This window comes from Halichoeres trimaculatus, unplaced genomic scaffold (genome assembly GCF_033239565.1).
Source record: "Halichoeres trimaculatus isolate MK-OKI-2021-1 unplaced genomic scaffold, fHalTri1.1 fHalTri1_scaffold_10, whole genome shotgun sequence".
Taxonomy (NCBI): Eukaryota; Metazoa; Chordata; class Actinopteri; order Labriformes; family Labridae; genus Halichoeres; species Halichoeres trimaculatus.
Window position 1 is genome coordinate 35,070,815 of NW_027437187.1, and position 17,594 is coordinate 35,088,408.

Below are 17,594 nucleotides of genomic sequence, written 5' to 3' on the forward strand. Positions count from 1 at the left end.
TGTCTTACACGAGTTCTGAGGCCGAGGGTGAGAGAGGAGGCGGCGACAGAGGTGGCTGAGTCCCGCTGCAGATGTGGAGGGTGACAGAGAGGTTGGTTGCGGTCACAGGAAGTCTGTTGCAGGTCAGCGGAGTGTCACGAAGATGGTGTCCGATGAGTGGAGTCCGTAGCGTCGATTCTCACAGCGGCAGGGGCAGCTGGACCAGCGGCGATGATGCCGGGCGCCGGGTTGAAACTTTGGCAGAGTTCCAAAGTTGAATCACTGCAGGGAAGGCAGTGAGCAGCGCTCGTCTCCTGACGTCAGCGCGTGAGGGGGAATCCCCGCCGATCAGCTGGGTGTCTCAGGGAGAGACCCAGGCACCGATAGATGACTGGATGCAGTCGGGCTGAGGTGACTTGCGTCTCGGCCTGTAGAGTCTGGAGCCGGTGCTAAGTTCGGAGCTGGAAGGTGCGGTGCCAGTTCCGGGAGCAAAGTTGTTGAAGACGTGTGTAGGTTCAGGAGCAGAGGAAGAAGAAGAGCCTTCTGGATGAAGGAAGGAGGAAGAGCCAGGGCCTTCGTGGAGAAGGATAAAAGGAGAGAGCCTAGCCTCCTGGAAGGAGGGTAGAAGAAAGAGCCTAGCCTCCTGGAAGGAGGGTAGAAGGAAGAGCCCTCGTGTAGAAGGGTGAAGAGAAAAGAGCAAGAGCCTAGCCTCCTGGAAGGAGGGTAGAAGAAAGAGCCTTCGTGTAGAAGGGTGAAAAGAGCAAGAGCATTCGTGTAGAAGGGTGAAGAGAAAAGAGCAAGAGCCAATGTTCTTGTCCTGGTGTGGAGTTTTACTCAGCTTTTCCCGCCGAGTCAGTGAGGTCACTTTAGGCTGACGCCCCTTCACATCTCATCTTTCTGCACGTGGATCAGATTGTCCCAGAGATCACTAACTAACTATAACTTTGAGCTGTAAAGAGATTCCTACATGTAATAGTCAAAATCACATTTCTTATGATTTAAGCTTCACATCAAGACTAAACATGATAGGTTTTCCTCTTTAAGAACCCAATAAAATAAAAATCAAGATGTTACAATGGGAAGACAGCAGTTTTCACACGCACATTATCAATGATTGTCATTACACAGTACATGTTTGCAAAGGTGAAGATGTACATGTAAGTCTTAGTGTAAAAACATCATTTTTGTGTTGTTCTCAACTGTGTGAATCAAAGAGTCTTTGTCTTTGAGGAGAAGGTGGGGAGCAGATCTTCTCCTGGCATTCCTTCTCTCCTGTTCCCAGAGAGAAAGGTCAAGGGTCACAAGATACTAGGTGGAGGCTGAGAGGTCTCTCCAGCCTCTCCCTGAAAGAAGGATGTCTGTACAGTTTCACATGTCCGCCAGGTGTCAACGAAAAGTCTTCGAATTTACAGCGATGTCTTTATGTTTTATAGTCTTGCAAACATCAGAGGAAGGGATGAGGCAGACTTGGGGAGAAAACCACTTTAGCGCAGAGGTCTGTTTTTCCAAAACTTGCTTTATTACCTCTCCTTCCTTGGGGGGGTTAAAGTTGGAGACTAGGTCAGAGCTGTGAAACCAGGTCCCAGCCTGACTTACGTTACAAAGGATTTATTTAACATTTTATCATCTGTTATTCAAATTCAGTCACATATACTCAATTCTTATTCAATAATTACTCAGTGGAAGCAAATGTGGACCTGAGACAATTCCAAGAAACAGCTTGGGACATTTTTTGACACAGCTGCTGGATATTTGATGGGATATAAGATTCAATCCTGATGTGAACAGGTCGTTGGAAATTCAACCTACACCCACATCCCTGGAAATCGACACCTGCAGGAAAGACTTTGGACGTATGTATTTCATTTGCATGGCTGTTGATAGGACAGTGCTTGTTTAAAGTTATCAGGAAGTTTTATCCCCATAAAATACTATCAGTGGAAAACTTTGATGCATTATTTTGCAACCATGTGCAACATGACAGTGACAGCTCTGCAAGAACTGAAATCTGGCGTCATTTTCCTCTTTGAATATCATGAAATCTGAAGTTTTTGGACTTTTCAGGCTCATATTAGTCTAATAAGACAGTTTGACTGAAAAATAAGCCAGAAACACTTGATGTGCAGTTTATGGAGGTAAATCAGCCTCATACCTGGCTCATATCATCTGTCCTGCTGCACAGAGAGTAAAGATCAGTAGTTCATGTTTAAATGAAGCAGATTAAATCAAAAGAAGGCTTGAAGTGGTTCACCAGGACCAAAACCTGGAAAGAAAGACAGTTTAAGGCAAATACTGGGTTCATGTTTCCACATGATACAAAACTAATCTCATCAGTAAGAAAACAAAGTGCAAGAAAAGCAACTTGATGCTGGATTTAAGGCGGACTGGAACGTGGACGTTCAGGAGAGCAGATGGACATTTTGAGTTTTCCATCCTCAGTGTTTGTTTCCCTGCTTTGGCTCCAGTCACGACTCAGTCCGTCCTCAAGGAGAGGACAGGTGGCATACTTTGACCCTCTATGTTAGGACTTTCTTCTTGCACTCCACGGAGCAGAAGATGTGGGTCTGCACCACCATGAAGCGCTCTCCCATCAGGCACTTGGAGCAGCCGGAGCACTTGAAGCAGTCGGGCGCAGCGTGCCACTGATGCCCGCCGTAGGAAACCCTCTGCTCCTCTGGCTCCACCAGTTTCTGGCAGGACACGCATTTCTGTGACGACAAAGGAAACATCAAGTCATCTGTATTTATCTCCAGTTTCACAAAGATGAAAACTAGTAAAACATCCCATCATCTTCAGAGGAGGAGATAAACCCTATCAGGCTTCAAGTTTCCTCATCAAAAGCAGGAAAACACTTCTTTAAGACAGACTAGACAAAGGGTTTTTAACCTGCAGCTCTTTGACTACTTTGCAGCGGCTCATTGTAGCTTTAAAAAAAAAACCATTAAAATAAAGAGTTGTTATTTTTCTTACAGAGGGTATTGATGATTAAAGACACTGACACTAAATAAAATCCTGCGTTAACATTTAGTGGAACTAAATCTTCATCCCATCTGTCAATAAAGCCTGCCACCACTCTACTTCACCTCCTACAACATCAACAGCCCACCAACTTTCCATGCACCTGTGGCTAACCTCAAGTTTTACAGCCCTGGGAAGATAACTACATCTACAAAAAGACTCATCTGGAAGAAATTACTGATTTTAATTCTGTGTAGATGGATTCATTTCACTGCCAACGTGCAAGACTAATATACATGCTTGATATGTGGCGAGAAATTTGCCAACACAAAATAAAAAGTTGAGAGATATCATCAAAACATGTTAGCAATTTGAAGTATTCTCAAAAAAAATTGAAATTTTTGAAATTTATCAAATTTCCATTTTTTTTTAATTTTGCAAACTGTTCAAACTACACATTTTTTTTTCAATTGTTTAAATTTCAGATTTTTTTTTTTTTTGAAATTTCAAAAACTTTTTGAAAATTTAGCAATTTTTAACAGATTTTTAGTAATTTTGAGAATTTGAACATTTTTTTGGAAAATTCTGGAATGAAATGAAAAAAATGCTATTTTTTAATTTTTCAAAATTTACAAATTTTCTATAATTGTTTAAAATCTTATCAATTGATTACTTATTTAAAATGTTTGCAATTTTAAAAATTACAAACTTAAATTGAAAAATTAAAAATATCTAACAACAAAGAATGTAAACTTGACAGACATTTTTAGAACAAGCACAAAGCATTTTCTGAAAAGTACAAAATTAAAAAGGAACAAAAGTGATCCATATCCAAATGGTTAAGGAAAATTGAGATCAAAGCTGCATCTGACAGCCCTGACTTTGGTCACAAACATCTCTAAGTTTATTTTTTACTTAGCTGCTAAGCAGCTGCTATAGTTGTTTTTTATTAAATAAATATTAAAATGGGATAATTTTAATTTATTTAATTTACAAAAATATGTAAAGGACTCAATTGGGTCTGGGTACTTTAATATTGAATTCATTTCAACGTAAGCCTACACACTACACTTCTAATTGGGTTTTCTTTTGTTATAACATGTAAAAATAAACAAAGAATAAAACTTATAAAGCTTTAATAGCTGTTTTATGTTTATGTTTAGCGGCTTCAGACCACATTTCTTTGGTGAAAGAGGGGGCAAAATGGCTCTTTTGATAGAAAAGGTTGAAAACCTCTGCTCGTGAATAATACACTTTGAAAGTGAAGCTGGATTACTCAGAGTAATATCTATCTTTAAATTATTTCTGTGAATTGATAGTTATATTGGAGACATCATGCAAACACACCCTGAGTGTTTCACAGTCATGACTGTTTTTTTCTGCCGTCAGTTTTGCAGTGAGGGTTATAAACAATGCCAGATCCCTCAAATATTTCAAAGACTTTCATGCAGAAAATGTGTTTTGCCCATTTTAACAGTTGATGTTTTTGAAAGTTCTTCACTGGAGCCTTGGTTTCTGTTTCTTTTTAGATCGTTTTAGGATTTAATGCACATAAGGCTTTGTAATAAAATGTACACACACTACTCGCAGGTTGCATCCTGTCTGCATCTCTTTCACCAGTGACTCCAGCTACCTCAACAGTTTGCACAAGAGCTTAAAGACAGAGAGACTGAGTGAGAAGCCTCCAAACAAAGAGATAGAGAAGAAGTGAGCGCCTTTCTCACCGCTGCGTAGTTCTTCATGTAGCACGACGTGCAGATCGGTTTGTCGTTCTCCATCACGTACGTCTCTCCAGCCAGGATGCAGTCACAGTCAAAGCAGCAGAAATGCTTCAGATGCCAGTTCTGTCCCTCGGCCTGCGTGTACTCGTTGCAGAAGATCAGCTGTGGACATGAACACGTGGATTAAACGGTGAGACCTGCCTGGTGTCTGGATTTTTTTTCAGTGACAAACAAGCGTTTAACTGTCTTTCACCTCGTCACAGCCTCCACAGCGGGGCTTCTCGCTGTCTCCGTAGTGGCGTCCGCAGTACAGCTTGCCTTTCTTCCAGAAGTAGATCATGTCCACCAGCAGCTCCTCGCAGGTACAGCACACGAAGCACGCTGGGTGCCACAGCTTGTCGTAGCCGGCGCGCTCCGCGTACACGGCTGGCTCGCCTTTCTTCATCGGCTGCTGGCAGTGACTGCAGGTCTGAGGAGGAGAGGATGGTTGGTGTGACTTTAACATTTAAGTTTATTTTAAAAACAAATATGAAACTGAAGATCCTGAAGCTCAGGTTAATTAAAGTTTAACAGATTTGTGTTGTCATAATAACTTAAACCAAACCTTTGAGCGCTTATTTCTTCTCATACTCAGCTAAACTGTTATTTGGTTTTCATATTTATGGCTCACAAAGCCTGAAAGTAATGGACCAACACATGGACTGAACAATGCAGGAAAACTAACATTGTGCTCGCAAACAAAGATTTCTTTCATCTCCTGCAGTCATATCAAAGAATTATGATGTAGTTTCTCGACTTTTCACTTTGAACACAATAACTAATATCCTCCTCTTTGAGTCGACCTCCTTTCATGTGGAAAAATAGGTCATTTTCTCTAAACCTTTTTCCCTTAGATGTGAAGAAAATGGCAAAATTTGCAGCTTTAAAATGTCTGTAATTCAACTTTATGAATCAAAGGTGTGCCCAGGAAGTAAAGGGGGTCGAGCAGCCATGATTATTGAGAGGAAAGTCCAAGAGTCACAGCTGAACTGAGCAGAAAAATCAAACTGATTCAGAGGAAATGAGCTAAAAAGTTGTGACTCATGAGACAAATTTAGAAACTATTCTCTTCCTGTGCTTCAGTCTGACTCAAAGATTGCCTTACGTCTCCCCCTCGTGGCTCACTGAGGAATTACACTGTGTTTTATAATGCAAGGATGCTGCAAAGACTTTAATCACAGGTGTAAAAATGATAACATTATGCCAACTCAGTCTTGCAGATTATTACATTATCCTGGGTGAATATTTAAATTTTAATTAATTTATTTGATAGGGATGATGCAGCTTAGCATAGCTCACAACAACGCATGAATCTAATCTGCTGCACAGAGTTTATAGCGAGTGCAACTCTTGTCCCTAGTTGGGCCTTTAAATAAAAGATCATAAAATAACTCTTTTTTTCTTTTTTTCTTAAGTTTAAAGAGGGGATCACTTAAATTTAAAAAAAACAAACAAACAAACAAACTTTTAATTACTTTTATTTCTTTATTTCTAACTATTTTAAGTATATAATCTTAACTATTTATTTTATTATTTCATTTTATTATTATTATTAGCTTTATTATTATTACTTCTTTTATGACAGATAAAAAAAAATATTTTTTTGATTTTCTCCATTTTAATTTTTTATCTTATCACTAATTTATTTATTTATTTTTGAATGTCTTTTCTTCATATGCCTCTAAAATTAAAGTCAAAAATTAAATAAAAACAGTGTGGAGAAAAAAAAAGGGGGTACCCTGCTTTTTCATATTGTTATCATGGATATAAAGTATCAATACTGGTTGTTCAGACTGAGCATGTGCAGATTTCCAAACCTCTACATATTCATATGTTGGAGAAATCCCCGAATCTGACTGTACACTGATCCAAATGCTCCGTTTTAAATTAGCTCCAGATTTCAGGAGACTTCCTGAAATGATGAAATCATCATTTGTGGATCTCATGACTGATTCATGGCAGGCCTCCACAGGTCTGGCCAATCAGAGGGAAGGGGGTTTGTGAACCAGGGAGCCTTAAAGGGACAGCAGCTAAAAAAAGGTGTTTTAGGCATCTTTAAGTGCAGGTGTGCAGACTTTTTTCTGACACATTTGATTATTAAGAGAGAAGTATTGTTTGTACCTTCAAAGTGAACCAAGGTTTTGAACAGGAAACACCTTTACTTTATGCTGTATTACTATCATTTTAAACTTTTTATGCAGAGAAAGGATCAGCTGCAGTCAGTCCTGCTGTTAAAGGAGGCTGAGCTGGGTCTGCTCCCTGAGGGACTGTCTCATATTATTACTGCAGATTGTTAAACTGGGAGGAGCTGATGGAGAAGAATCGGAGGATTCACTTTCGTCGATAGTTTGTCATCAGCTGTGATGATGTTTTCAAAGGAAAGATGCTGCTGACACACAGAGATACTCACAAAGGTCTGCTGAGGTCCAGCTTGCTGAGCTCCTGGGGCACCCATTGCTCCAACTGTAGCAGCTTTACCCACAGCTCCCCCTGCTGGACCAGAACCAGCAGATGCTCCAACACCAGGACCAGAAAGTGATCCAGAACCACCTGCTCCAGCCCCAGTTCCATTTCTTGCTCCTGTTCCAGCTCCAGCACCAGGGCCTGCAGCACTCTGCCCAGAACCACCTCCAGCTGTAACTCCAGCCCCTCCAGCTCCACCAACACCAGCTCCAGCTCCAGCTGTGCCCCCTCCCTGCCGGATCAGAGCCATTTCTTCTGGCAGCATGACGTCTCCCACCCCCAGGGCTTCGTTCTTGTACTTGCGGACGAACTGCTCCATTTGTTTGACCTCAGCGGGGCTCAGCTCGTGGCACTTAGATGGATCCTGGTCGTGCTCAGGCAGCTGACGGGCCATCTGCTGCCGGCGGTACGCAGCTCCTACCGTACCGGCTACAGGACGCTTCTCTGGAGGGAGCAGCTCGATGTACTGCATCGCCTGGAGCCAGAGGAAAGAAGCTGTTAACATGTGAGTGTTTTAGACATTAGACAATATGAAGGACAGAGCTGGGAAAAGTTCACAGAGAGACCAATGAGGAAAGAGGATGGTGGTTGGATCAAGCTGCAAAACAAAGATAAAGATGAGTGCTAGACCAAACAAAAAGTTACAGGCCTTCAGGAATGGCATGAGTAGCTGGTAAAAAGTATCAATCCTTCCGGTCAATCAGTGTTTATGTTTATCAAATTACTTTTCAGATAATATTCAGTCTTAATAATCAGTTTCCTGTGAAATCTGAACCTAAAACATCCAATTTACAGGATTTAGAGCTGGAAAAAAGCAGCATGTTGACAGTTTTGTTAAGAAATTTTGATTCAAAAGTCTTTTTTTTTACCCAAAGATGTTAACAACAAAGTTATTGTTCATTTATTTTTTAGCTGATTCAGGATAATTATGATGTGCTGAATCCAAAAATCACATTGGTTTTGCTCAATCTAACTTTCTGAGCTAAGCTACACATTTATTTTTGTTTACATGTTCGGGTATTTTTACATCATACGATGCAAAATTCTTTTCTATTTCTTGTAATAAACAAACTCTGAAGATTTTGCAGGTGCCAACTCATGGGTAGTTGTTTTTTTGTATTATAAGTGAATGAAAGGCCTCAGACCAGAAGATCTTGCATAAATAAGTTCACAAAAGCTATAGACCAGGACAGTGGCTGCTTCACTTGTGCCATGCTTTTCCAGGATTAACCACAGAGAAGCTGAAAGCTGGAATCTTTGGTGGTCCCTAAATCCGTCAGCTCATCAGAGATCCTGGGCTTGAAAACTCAATGAAAAAAGTGGAACTGAAAGCACGTAAGGCTTTTGTTCTATGTCGAACTTGTCAATAATATGCTGAGATAGTTTCTCAGGTGCAGATTCAATCTTAATTGTGATTCTTTGATAGTTACCATTTTTGTAATTTCTAGTTTGCTTTTTTACCACCAGACCATGGGAAAAAGTTAAATGATAATGTCTACAGACTATATCAGGAGCCATATTTTCCCATAAAATGCACATCATGTGAGTCAGAGAGAAACATATCGCCCTCTGCTGGAGAGAAGTGGGAACTTTTTTTCCAATCCAGTTTATAAACAAAGACTGAAATGAAAAATTTGAATTTGAAAAAGAAATAGATTCTCAACAAAAAATCCCAATTTTGATATTGCAAAAAAAAAATTTGATATATCTGCTGAATGCTGCTGAGCATTCAGCAGTAATCAGTCTGCTCAGGGGTTCAAAGGAACGCAAATCAATGCCCTGAATTTTGCACCATGATGATGCAACATTTAATTTACATGTACTTACCTTTATCAATGTCTAACATTTAATTAATACATTTTGTTTGAAAATATTTGTTTGTAAAACTTTTTTGGGTGAGAAATATTAACAAGAATCAACTGATAATGTCAAAAAAATGTCATCAATTTAGTCAGAAGAAGGGATTCTTCAAAATCAAATAGCATAAAAACCTGACCTGATTGACAAAAAACTATGACATTTTAGGATTCAGCAGATCAAAGTGGTTTCAAAAAATAATAACAGAACTTACAATTTTTTCTTGTAACCCAATAAAAATAACTTGAGCTCTTACTATATACTTATTGGCTACAGGTGGGGCCCACTCGTAGGTCACAGACTTCATTGGCACATCTTTGGGGACTGGGACGGTGCTGGCTGATGCTGTGCTGACAGAAACTGGGACTTTGTTGGCCTTGATGGCTGAGACGCCTGCTGGGAGGGGCTGAGCTGGAGCCCCTGGAGCCTGACCTGGAGTCTGACCTGGAGTCTGACCTGCCTGACCTCCACCATGAGTCTGAGCACCGCTGGCTGCTGAACCTGCAGCAGCTCCAGCCGGATGCACAGACCCAGCAGCTGCCTGGCGGGTGGCAGCCACGGACAGCTGACTTGGCGGTACGACGTGGGCAGTGGCGGGGCCGGGCAGCGTGATGGTCATCATGTTGCCCTTGTAGCTGGGGACGCCGTCCTTCTTCAGCTTGGCGATGAGGCCCGTGTACTTTGTGTCCTCGAACAGTTTCCCCACCTTCTTGTTCTCCTCTGAGTTCATCTGCACGTTGTGCTCGGCGAGGCCACATTTACAGTTTCTGCAGATTTTCCTGCAGAGGAAGGGAAATGTTTAGCGTCAGTCACAGTTTTTTTTGATGTGGAGGAAGAATTGTACTCTTGAATCTTAAAACTTGATTTATAAGTGACGCTGCCGAGCTGTCTCCAATAAGTCTCTGATTTGCTGTGTTAACTGTGGATAGACTTTCAAAGAACGTGTGGCTTTTTAAAACTTAATGAGTGGATTCTCTGTAGCAGAGAAACAATCACTATCAACTTCACAACACCTTCAGACACCTTCAACCTTCACTTCCCACAAGCCTCAACACAACAGGCTCATATTTGTTGAGTAACTCTGACATAATTCATGACCTGAAGGCGAGCTTCAACATGACTCTCCTGCTTCATGCTGCTCCAGAGATTTTTCCCTCAGCTCAGAGGAGCTGTGTAAGCTGTGATGAAATGTGATATGCTGCCAGCAGCTTGAATGTTCTCACTCTTTCTCTTCACATTTATTGGAAACTTATTTTTAAAAGGGCTGTGAGGAGTTTCTAAGTGATCTTAAAAAAGCCTGATCCTAATCCACACTTTAAAATGAGACTATCAGCACAAACATAGGTTATTCAGAAATGCTATTTCTTAGCTTCCAGATCAGTTCGAGCAGGACCAGACTGATTTACAGCATGTCTGAGTCTCTATGACAACACCACGCTAGCTGATGAAGTTTAGTAGAGAGAAGAGCAATCTGTGTTTTTCTCTGCTGAAAATGATTTCTGTGATTAATTTTGTAGTGATGGTGGACACTGGAGCCTAACTGTCAGACAGAAAAGGATAGAAGAGCAGAAGAAAGATAAATAGGAGAGAGATAGAGCATGAGCTAAAGGCTAAAACACAAGCTAATGGCTAATACATGTGCTAAAGGTTGAAACACAAGTTAAAGGATAAAGCATGAGCTAAAGGTTAAAACATGAGCCAAAGGCTCACACAAGCTAACGGCTAAAACAAGAACTGAATGCTAAAACATAAGCTAGAGGCTAAAACATGAGCTTGAAGCTAAAACATGAGCTGGAGGCTAAAAAACAAGCTAAAGGCTAAAACAAGAGCTAAAGGCTAAAAACATGAGCTAAAGGCTTTAACACAGGCTGAAGGCTTAAACATGAGCTAAAGGCTTAAAAATAGGCTAAATGCTTAAACACGGGCTGAAGACGAAAAACACAGGCTCAATGCCAAAACACAGGCTAAGGGATAAAACATGACCTTAAGGCTAAAATACAGGCTAAATGCTAAACATAGGCTAAAGTTTCAAACACAGGCTAAAGGCTGAAACATAAGCTAAAGGCTTAAACGTGAGCTAAGGGCCTAAACAAAGGCTGAAGGCTTAAACACGAGCTAGAGGCTAAAACACAGTCAAAATGCTTTAACACAGGCTAAAGGCCCAAACATAAGCTAGAGGCTAAAACGTGAGCTGAAGGCTAAAACAAGAGCTAAAGGCTAAAAAACAAGGTAAAGGCTCAAACATAAGCTAAATGCCAAACACAGGCTGAAGGCTAAAACACAGGCTCAATGCTAAATCACAGTCTACAGGCTGAAACATGAGTTAAATGCCAAAACACAGACTGAAGGCTTTAGCATGAGCTAAAGGCTCAAACACAGGCTAAATGCTTAAACACCAGCTGAAGAGTAAAACACAAGCTAAAGCCTAATACACAAGCTAAATGCTTAAACACAAGCTAAATGCTAAAATACAGGTTAATCTGTTTGTGCTAATGTTGGCTCCAACCCACAGTCAGCAGTTATTCTGCAGTGGTCTGTTCAAACTTGAGAGTCTATCAATAAAATGAAGAGCCAGGTTACGTTAGCTCTGCTTGGTGAGGTTGGAGTTGGTAGTTGAGCTCTGGTAGGACAGAACCAGGATTCACTAACGTTACACGTTACAGACACGTCTCAGAGCACCGGGCTGTGAGTGGAGCCAGGTACTAAACTACGGTACAAAGTGACAAAGTTAGCTCGTCAGATCGTCCTCACAGCCTCATTGAGATGCACTCTCAACATCTTCATTTTTTGCTAACCTTCATTTTCAACTGTGGGCTTTTGAAACATCCCGTTTTAGTCTTTTAAGAGAAGAAAACATCCAAAGTATAATCCTCAATTTTTCAGATTTTATCATCAAAAATATCCAGTGAAAGTAATTTTGTGCTCAAAAACTTCTCCTCTCTTTTTTGTCTCCCTCTTTTCTGTTTTACAACCTGTGTGTATCCACAACCCTGAAAGTATCTGTGCCAGAGACCAACTACCCCCTGCGGTGGGAATTCACTCATAGGCCTATCAAAAATACCTGGGGGGGTCTTAAACAAAGAAAAACAGATCAAACATTTTCTGTTTGCATGGTTTGATCAACTTTAACCTCTATTTTGTTTATTTTTTATTATTAAGGATGAATTTTCTTGGTGCTTGTAGGACGCCTCGTGACAGAATCTGTACCAACCTCCAGAAGTGCAGCTCAAAGCCTTCACACTTGTCCCCACATTTCAAACAGGCTGCTCCAGCGCCGAACTCGTGCCCGAGGGTCATCTGCAAACACAAAACACAACAGGTTATTACTGATGCTTTAATTCTTTCTGACTGCTTCAACCCACACGTCAGACAGGAATGTCTGACGTGTGGGCTCCAAGATCGTCTTTATTTGGGTTAGAGAAAGCTGACAGTGCAATACTTTCTGAGGCCGCTCTTATCATCTGCATCCTTCCCCTCTACTTACTCTGAGAGCTGAACAATACCCCCGTCAGCCTGAAGCTATTACTGCCGTACACGACCATATAAGGGCATCTGGTCAATGATGTTGAAAGCTTTGTGGGATCCCAGCAGGCAGCTCTTTGTCAGAAGATGTTTTCGACCAGAAAGACTCTCAGGACGGAGGAATGCAGACGGTGACTCGTGTTTCTAAGTCGAGCCGGGTGATAATATTTCAGCGTCCATTAGACCTCATGGCACAGTGAGACTGTTCCTGTGGGGGCCTTTAAGAGCTGAGTTTTTCACTGTGATTTATTAACATGATTAAAGAGGAGAACACAGGAGCTCAGTCAAGCTCTGTGTGCAGTTTGAGATTCTGCTTTAACTTCTGCACGCAGCATGCAGAGGCCTTTAAGAGTGAATGTTTGGCTCACCATCAGCAAGCTGAGAGTGATACTATAGTCACTGTGCCAGGTGAAACAATACTTTTCAGAAAATTTGCACATAAATGTGATTAAAATTTGTCAGTGAAGTAAAAGTTTAAATTCTTAAAGAGGGGATGTTACTTTTTCTCATATTCTAAACACGGATATAAAGTAACGATCCTGGATGTTCAGACTAACACTGCATTCCAGGCAACCCGTTACTAAGTAATTGGAATCACAAGGAATTGTGGTATGTAAACAAACCAACATGGCAGACATTAGCATAATTCTTAATTATTCCAATCACCAAAAGGGCCGCAACTTGCTCATTAGAGTGAAATGGGGGGAGGGAAATGGCACATAAGGCCACAGAAGCTTATACTTTATATTTTACGGTATTTGACGTTATATTGAAACATATTTTTATTGATTAATGCACTGAAAACTACCTAACCCCAGAGCAACTACAATTAATTTCATTCTAACGGGTGGGAAGTTGCGAGTTTGACTGCCATTCCAGTGCGCTTTCATGATTTACGAGTAGGAAGAACACGAGTTACAGGTTGCTTGGAACGCAGCATAAACATACAGATTTTCAAACTTTTACATATTCATGAGATCAGCCCCAGATCTCAAGGATGAGGTCATCAAATAAGGATCTCCTCATTGGTTCATGACTCATTGGCAGTTGGGCCAAAAACACTAAGGTGTGCCCCTGGCTCCACCCACTCACAAGCCTCTGAATGGCTGGCCAATTGGAGCAAAGGGGGTTTGTGGAGTAGGTAGCCTTAAAGAGACAGCAGCAGCTAAAACAAAGCGTTTCAGAGTTTGGAATACAGGTTTTAAAACACCACCAAAAGAAAAACTACAGGCTTTTTCGAGTTGTAAATTATGTGACAATAGCATACATATATATATATATACTTTTTTTTTTCCTGAAGAAAAAAAATATTAATATTTATATATATACTTTTCTTTTTCTTTTTTTTTTTTTTAAAGTTTAATTGATGCCTGTGCTGTTAAATGTTAAAAATCATTCAGGATGTGTGATGATACTTTTTTTTCATTAAAAGTTTAAAACCTAGAAACATCTCTTGTCATTCACGTAGAAACTACGTTATCATGAGGTACTTTTAATTATTTTTTTTATGTTATTTTTTGGGCTTTTACACCCTTATTTGGATAGGAAAGAGGACAGTGGATAGTGGAGGAAACTGGGCAAGAGTGGGGAGTGACATACAGGAAAGAGGCCACAGGCTGGATTCGAACCCAGGCCACCTGCGTAAGGACAACCCTCATGGAGCGCGACCTAAACCACTAAGCCATCTGAGCTCCAAATGATTACACTACTTTTTTAGGTACCCACCGATTTCTCTCAAAAGTACAAAGTACAGATTTATATAAAATCAAACGGTACCATGTTTAGGTACCTAAACACATCCTTGTGACTGTGAGGGAGTAGAAGAGTAGGTGATTTTTAATGCTGGACATGAACACAGCATTACTAGGTTATGAAATCAGAAATGAAAATGTTAAATTAAAAAAAATTGAAATTTTATTATTACACAAATTGATATTTATTACCAAATTAACACACTAAAGAACCAAAAAGTGGAACTGTTGATTACTGAGTACTGAGTACTGATTGCCAGGTACCAGGTATCAGTACCGTATCATTTCAAATATGAAAGGTACACATCCCTGTGTATAAACCCCCAAAAATGTAACTCTAAAACCTGATCCTAAGATTAATAGACAGTGTTAATTTTGAAAAATGTAAAAGAAAATAATAAGCAAGAGAAAACAAATTCCTCAGACAAACAGAAACCGAAGTCTCGCACTTTTGCAAACAATATAAAATGAAACCAAAAATAATGATTAATTCACTGATTTAACTTCTTTTACATTCCCAAAACAAACCAGTCAGGTAAACTTTAAATGTAATGAAGACTCTCTAAGCTTGATAGTATCTAATGTTCTGCCACAACAGCCAAATTCTGCAGATACCAACAAAGTTAGATACCAACATATCTTTACATGACCTCAAAAATCTGTACTGTTTCAACTTAAGGATGGCAATAGCTAAAAAGATTGTTGAAGATTTAAAGTGACCTTAAAGTGCCTCAGCTACTTGAGGAAGTCAGGATGTTTGTTTCAGACAGAGTGAGAATGACTGCTCCTCTTTCATCCTGTCTGTCTTTGGGACAAAGTTTCTTGACTCTGTGCTCTAACCCAGCCAACAGGGTGATAACTCCCAGTGACAAACTCTCAGACATAAAGTGAGCCGCTGAGGCCTGTGAGTCACATCATGAGTCAGCCAGCAGCAGCAGGAAGGGGGTCAGCTGTAATGACAGGAGTCTCTGAGCTAATCCAGCTCAGCTCACCATCAGAGCTCAGACAACAACTGATTGTTCCTGCAGCATCTGAAACTCATCCAAACTGTTTAACAGGAAACTTCACTGTCAGTTTTTAAGTTTAGATTCAGAGCTGCTTTTCTATATTCGAGTATGTTAAAGCAGCAGTTCCCTAAAATACTCTGAGGTTTCACAATTCAGTATCACACACTCCTCCCAGCAACACTTCCTTCACTGTGTCAAGCCGAGGTGAGGATGATGAAAACTTTAGCATCTGATATCATCAACTGTCATTTTTCCTCTGAATTTAAGCCTCTTGTTACTTGAACATCCAGAGAAGCATGAGTCAAAGAGTCCAATCAGCAGAAACATCTGAAAGTGAGCAGAGTTACAGTGATTACAGCCTGTGCTCTGTGCGCTCATCGTCATAACTCATTACCTCAGCCCGTTCTCTCATTGTAGGAGACAGCAGGAGCTTAATGAGCATGATGTGACCTAAACACGTAGTTTGCTTTTCTTGACAGAAATTACAAAAGGATCTTGCTGTGTCCTGCAGCTGTGGGCGATCAATCTCCTCTGGGGATTAAAAGCAGATGTCAGAGTGGGTCTGTCTGGGTCACCCAGCTGCTCAGACCCACTTTGCAGCATCAGCTTATTGTCTGTTATTGTGTTTGGTGTGCTTTAATGGAGCTGAAGTAATAACAGTGAATTCCACTGCCAGAGAAAGCTCCAACATTAGGTCTTAAAATTGGGGATTGTGCCTTTTTTAGCCTTTACATTCCCTTTAGTTCTTTACATGATTTACAGTTCCCCCCAAAAAATCCAAATGTTTTATTTTAGCTGCTGTCTCTTTAAGGCTCACTGCTACACAAACCCCCTTCACTCTGATTGGCCAGCCCTTGAGGCCTGTAGGCAGAGCTGTTTTTTTCTTTCTTTTCTTTTCTCTTTTTTTTTTTTCTAGGGTGGACCATTCCGACAAAGTCACATAGACGTTTGAGTTATCTCTTGCAATCATCTGTTTTATGAAAAAGCTAATAATCCATGGGTTATAAGGAGACTTGGAGGAAAGAATGTAAGGAATGCATATCCATCAGTGATGTCCATCTGCCTCAAGTTATCTAAGTAACACCCATTCAAACTGTAAAGTCTAATTTCATGTAGTCAGTCCCACATCCCAGGGAAGCTACTTGAATATTTTCAGTCTCACAGCAGACTAGATACTTTCCAATTTTCCTCCTATAGCCAAATCTCATTTAAATCTTTCATAATTAAGTATCATCTTAAAAATAATGCTCAAAAGCTGTTGAACATTTACTGGATTTTTACCCTTTATAGATCAACAGGATTTGCTCAACTGATCGGCAGCATAAAAATACCAGAACAAGTCTCCATATTGGTCAGTGAGCTTTAACTAACAGAATATCTGCGATGAAATGCGTTAGTACTTGACGCCTAAGAGCAGTGCGCTCTATCACTATAAACATCAATATAGTAATCATAAAAATAGTTTCAAGCAATATTCTGAACGCCGATGTTTTTAAAATACTTGACTGTAAATGTTTATTATAGCTTTTTTGATATAAAACATGAGGTTTTTGTATTAATTAAGGTTGACGCTATTTTGCATATATTTTTACACTAGGTTTGGCGGTAGGCTCTCAGCGCTGTTTATGTACAAAAAGGAAAGTAAAAACGAAACGGGGTCCATTTCATCAATGGAGGAACAATAAGTGTCTAAAAGTTTTCGAAATTAAGACAGAAAAGTAAAGTAAAAGGAGGTAAATGATAGTCTAACTTTTCTCGCCACCTGTCCCGTTTCACGCACACCTTTTCAGGGCGTTCCCGGTCCGTCTCAGATCCAGAGTTTAGCGGGGATTCTTACCTTCTTTACTTCCTTTTCTATCTCCATGTTTGTGTCCGTCAGCGCAGATTAACGGTCCTGATGAAGGGAACGGAGGAGGTGTAAAATCTATCAGACCCAGACTCTGATACAAACACAGACAAGAAGCAACAACGGGCAGGTTCCCTCTACGTTCACTCCTCGGATGTCCTGCTGCTGCCGTACGACGTCAAGCTAACCGAGGCGAGGAGAGCCGTTTCCGGTCAGACCTTTTTAAATAAAATACTTTTAACAAGCGGAAGCAAAGTATTTAAACATTATTATTATTATTATTATTATTATTATTATTATTATTATTATTATTATTATTATTATTATTATTATAAAAAATAGGAAGAATGATTGGATATGAAGCAAAAGTTAGGTAAATAAGGGCTCATAGCCTTAGTCAACTGTTTGTCACAATGTAACAAATTTAACTAGTTGAATTTGAATATTGGAA

The 17,594-nt window shown here is 40.2% G+C and overlaps 1 protein-coding gene across 1 annotated transcript; it reads right to left on the reverse strand.

Annotated features, from left to right (window-relative positions):
• Window positions 1-1,580: 1,580 nt before the first annotated feature.
• Window positions 1,581-17,327, reverse strand: tes (testis derived transcript (3 LIM domains)). The gene is made up of 7 exons (XM_074676838.1): window positions 17,135-17,327; window positions 12,229-12,314; window positions 9,274-9,796; window positions 7,108-7,635; window positions 4,912-5,127; window positions 4,662-4,820; window positions 1,581-2,687 (listed from the first exon to the last, which is right to left on the reverse strand). The coding sequence occupies exons 1-7, from the start codon at window positions 17,159-17,161 to the stop codon at window positions 2,496-2,498; spliced, it is 1,731 nt and encodes a 576-aa protein (XP_074532939.1). The 5' UTR covers window positions 17,162-17,327; the 3' UTR covers window positions 1,581-2,495.
• Between the last annotated feature and the right edge of the window lie 267 nt (window positions 17,328-17,594).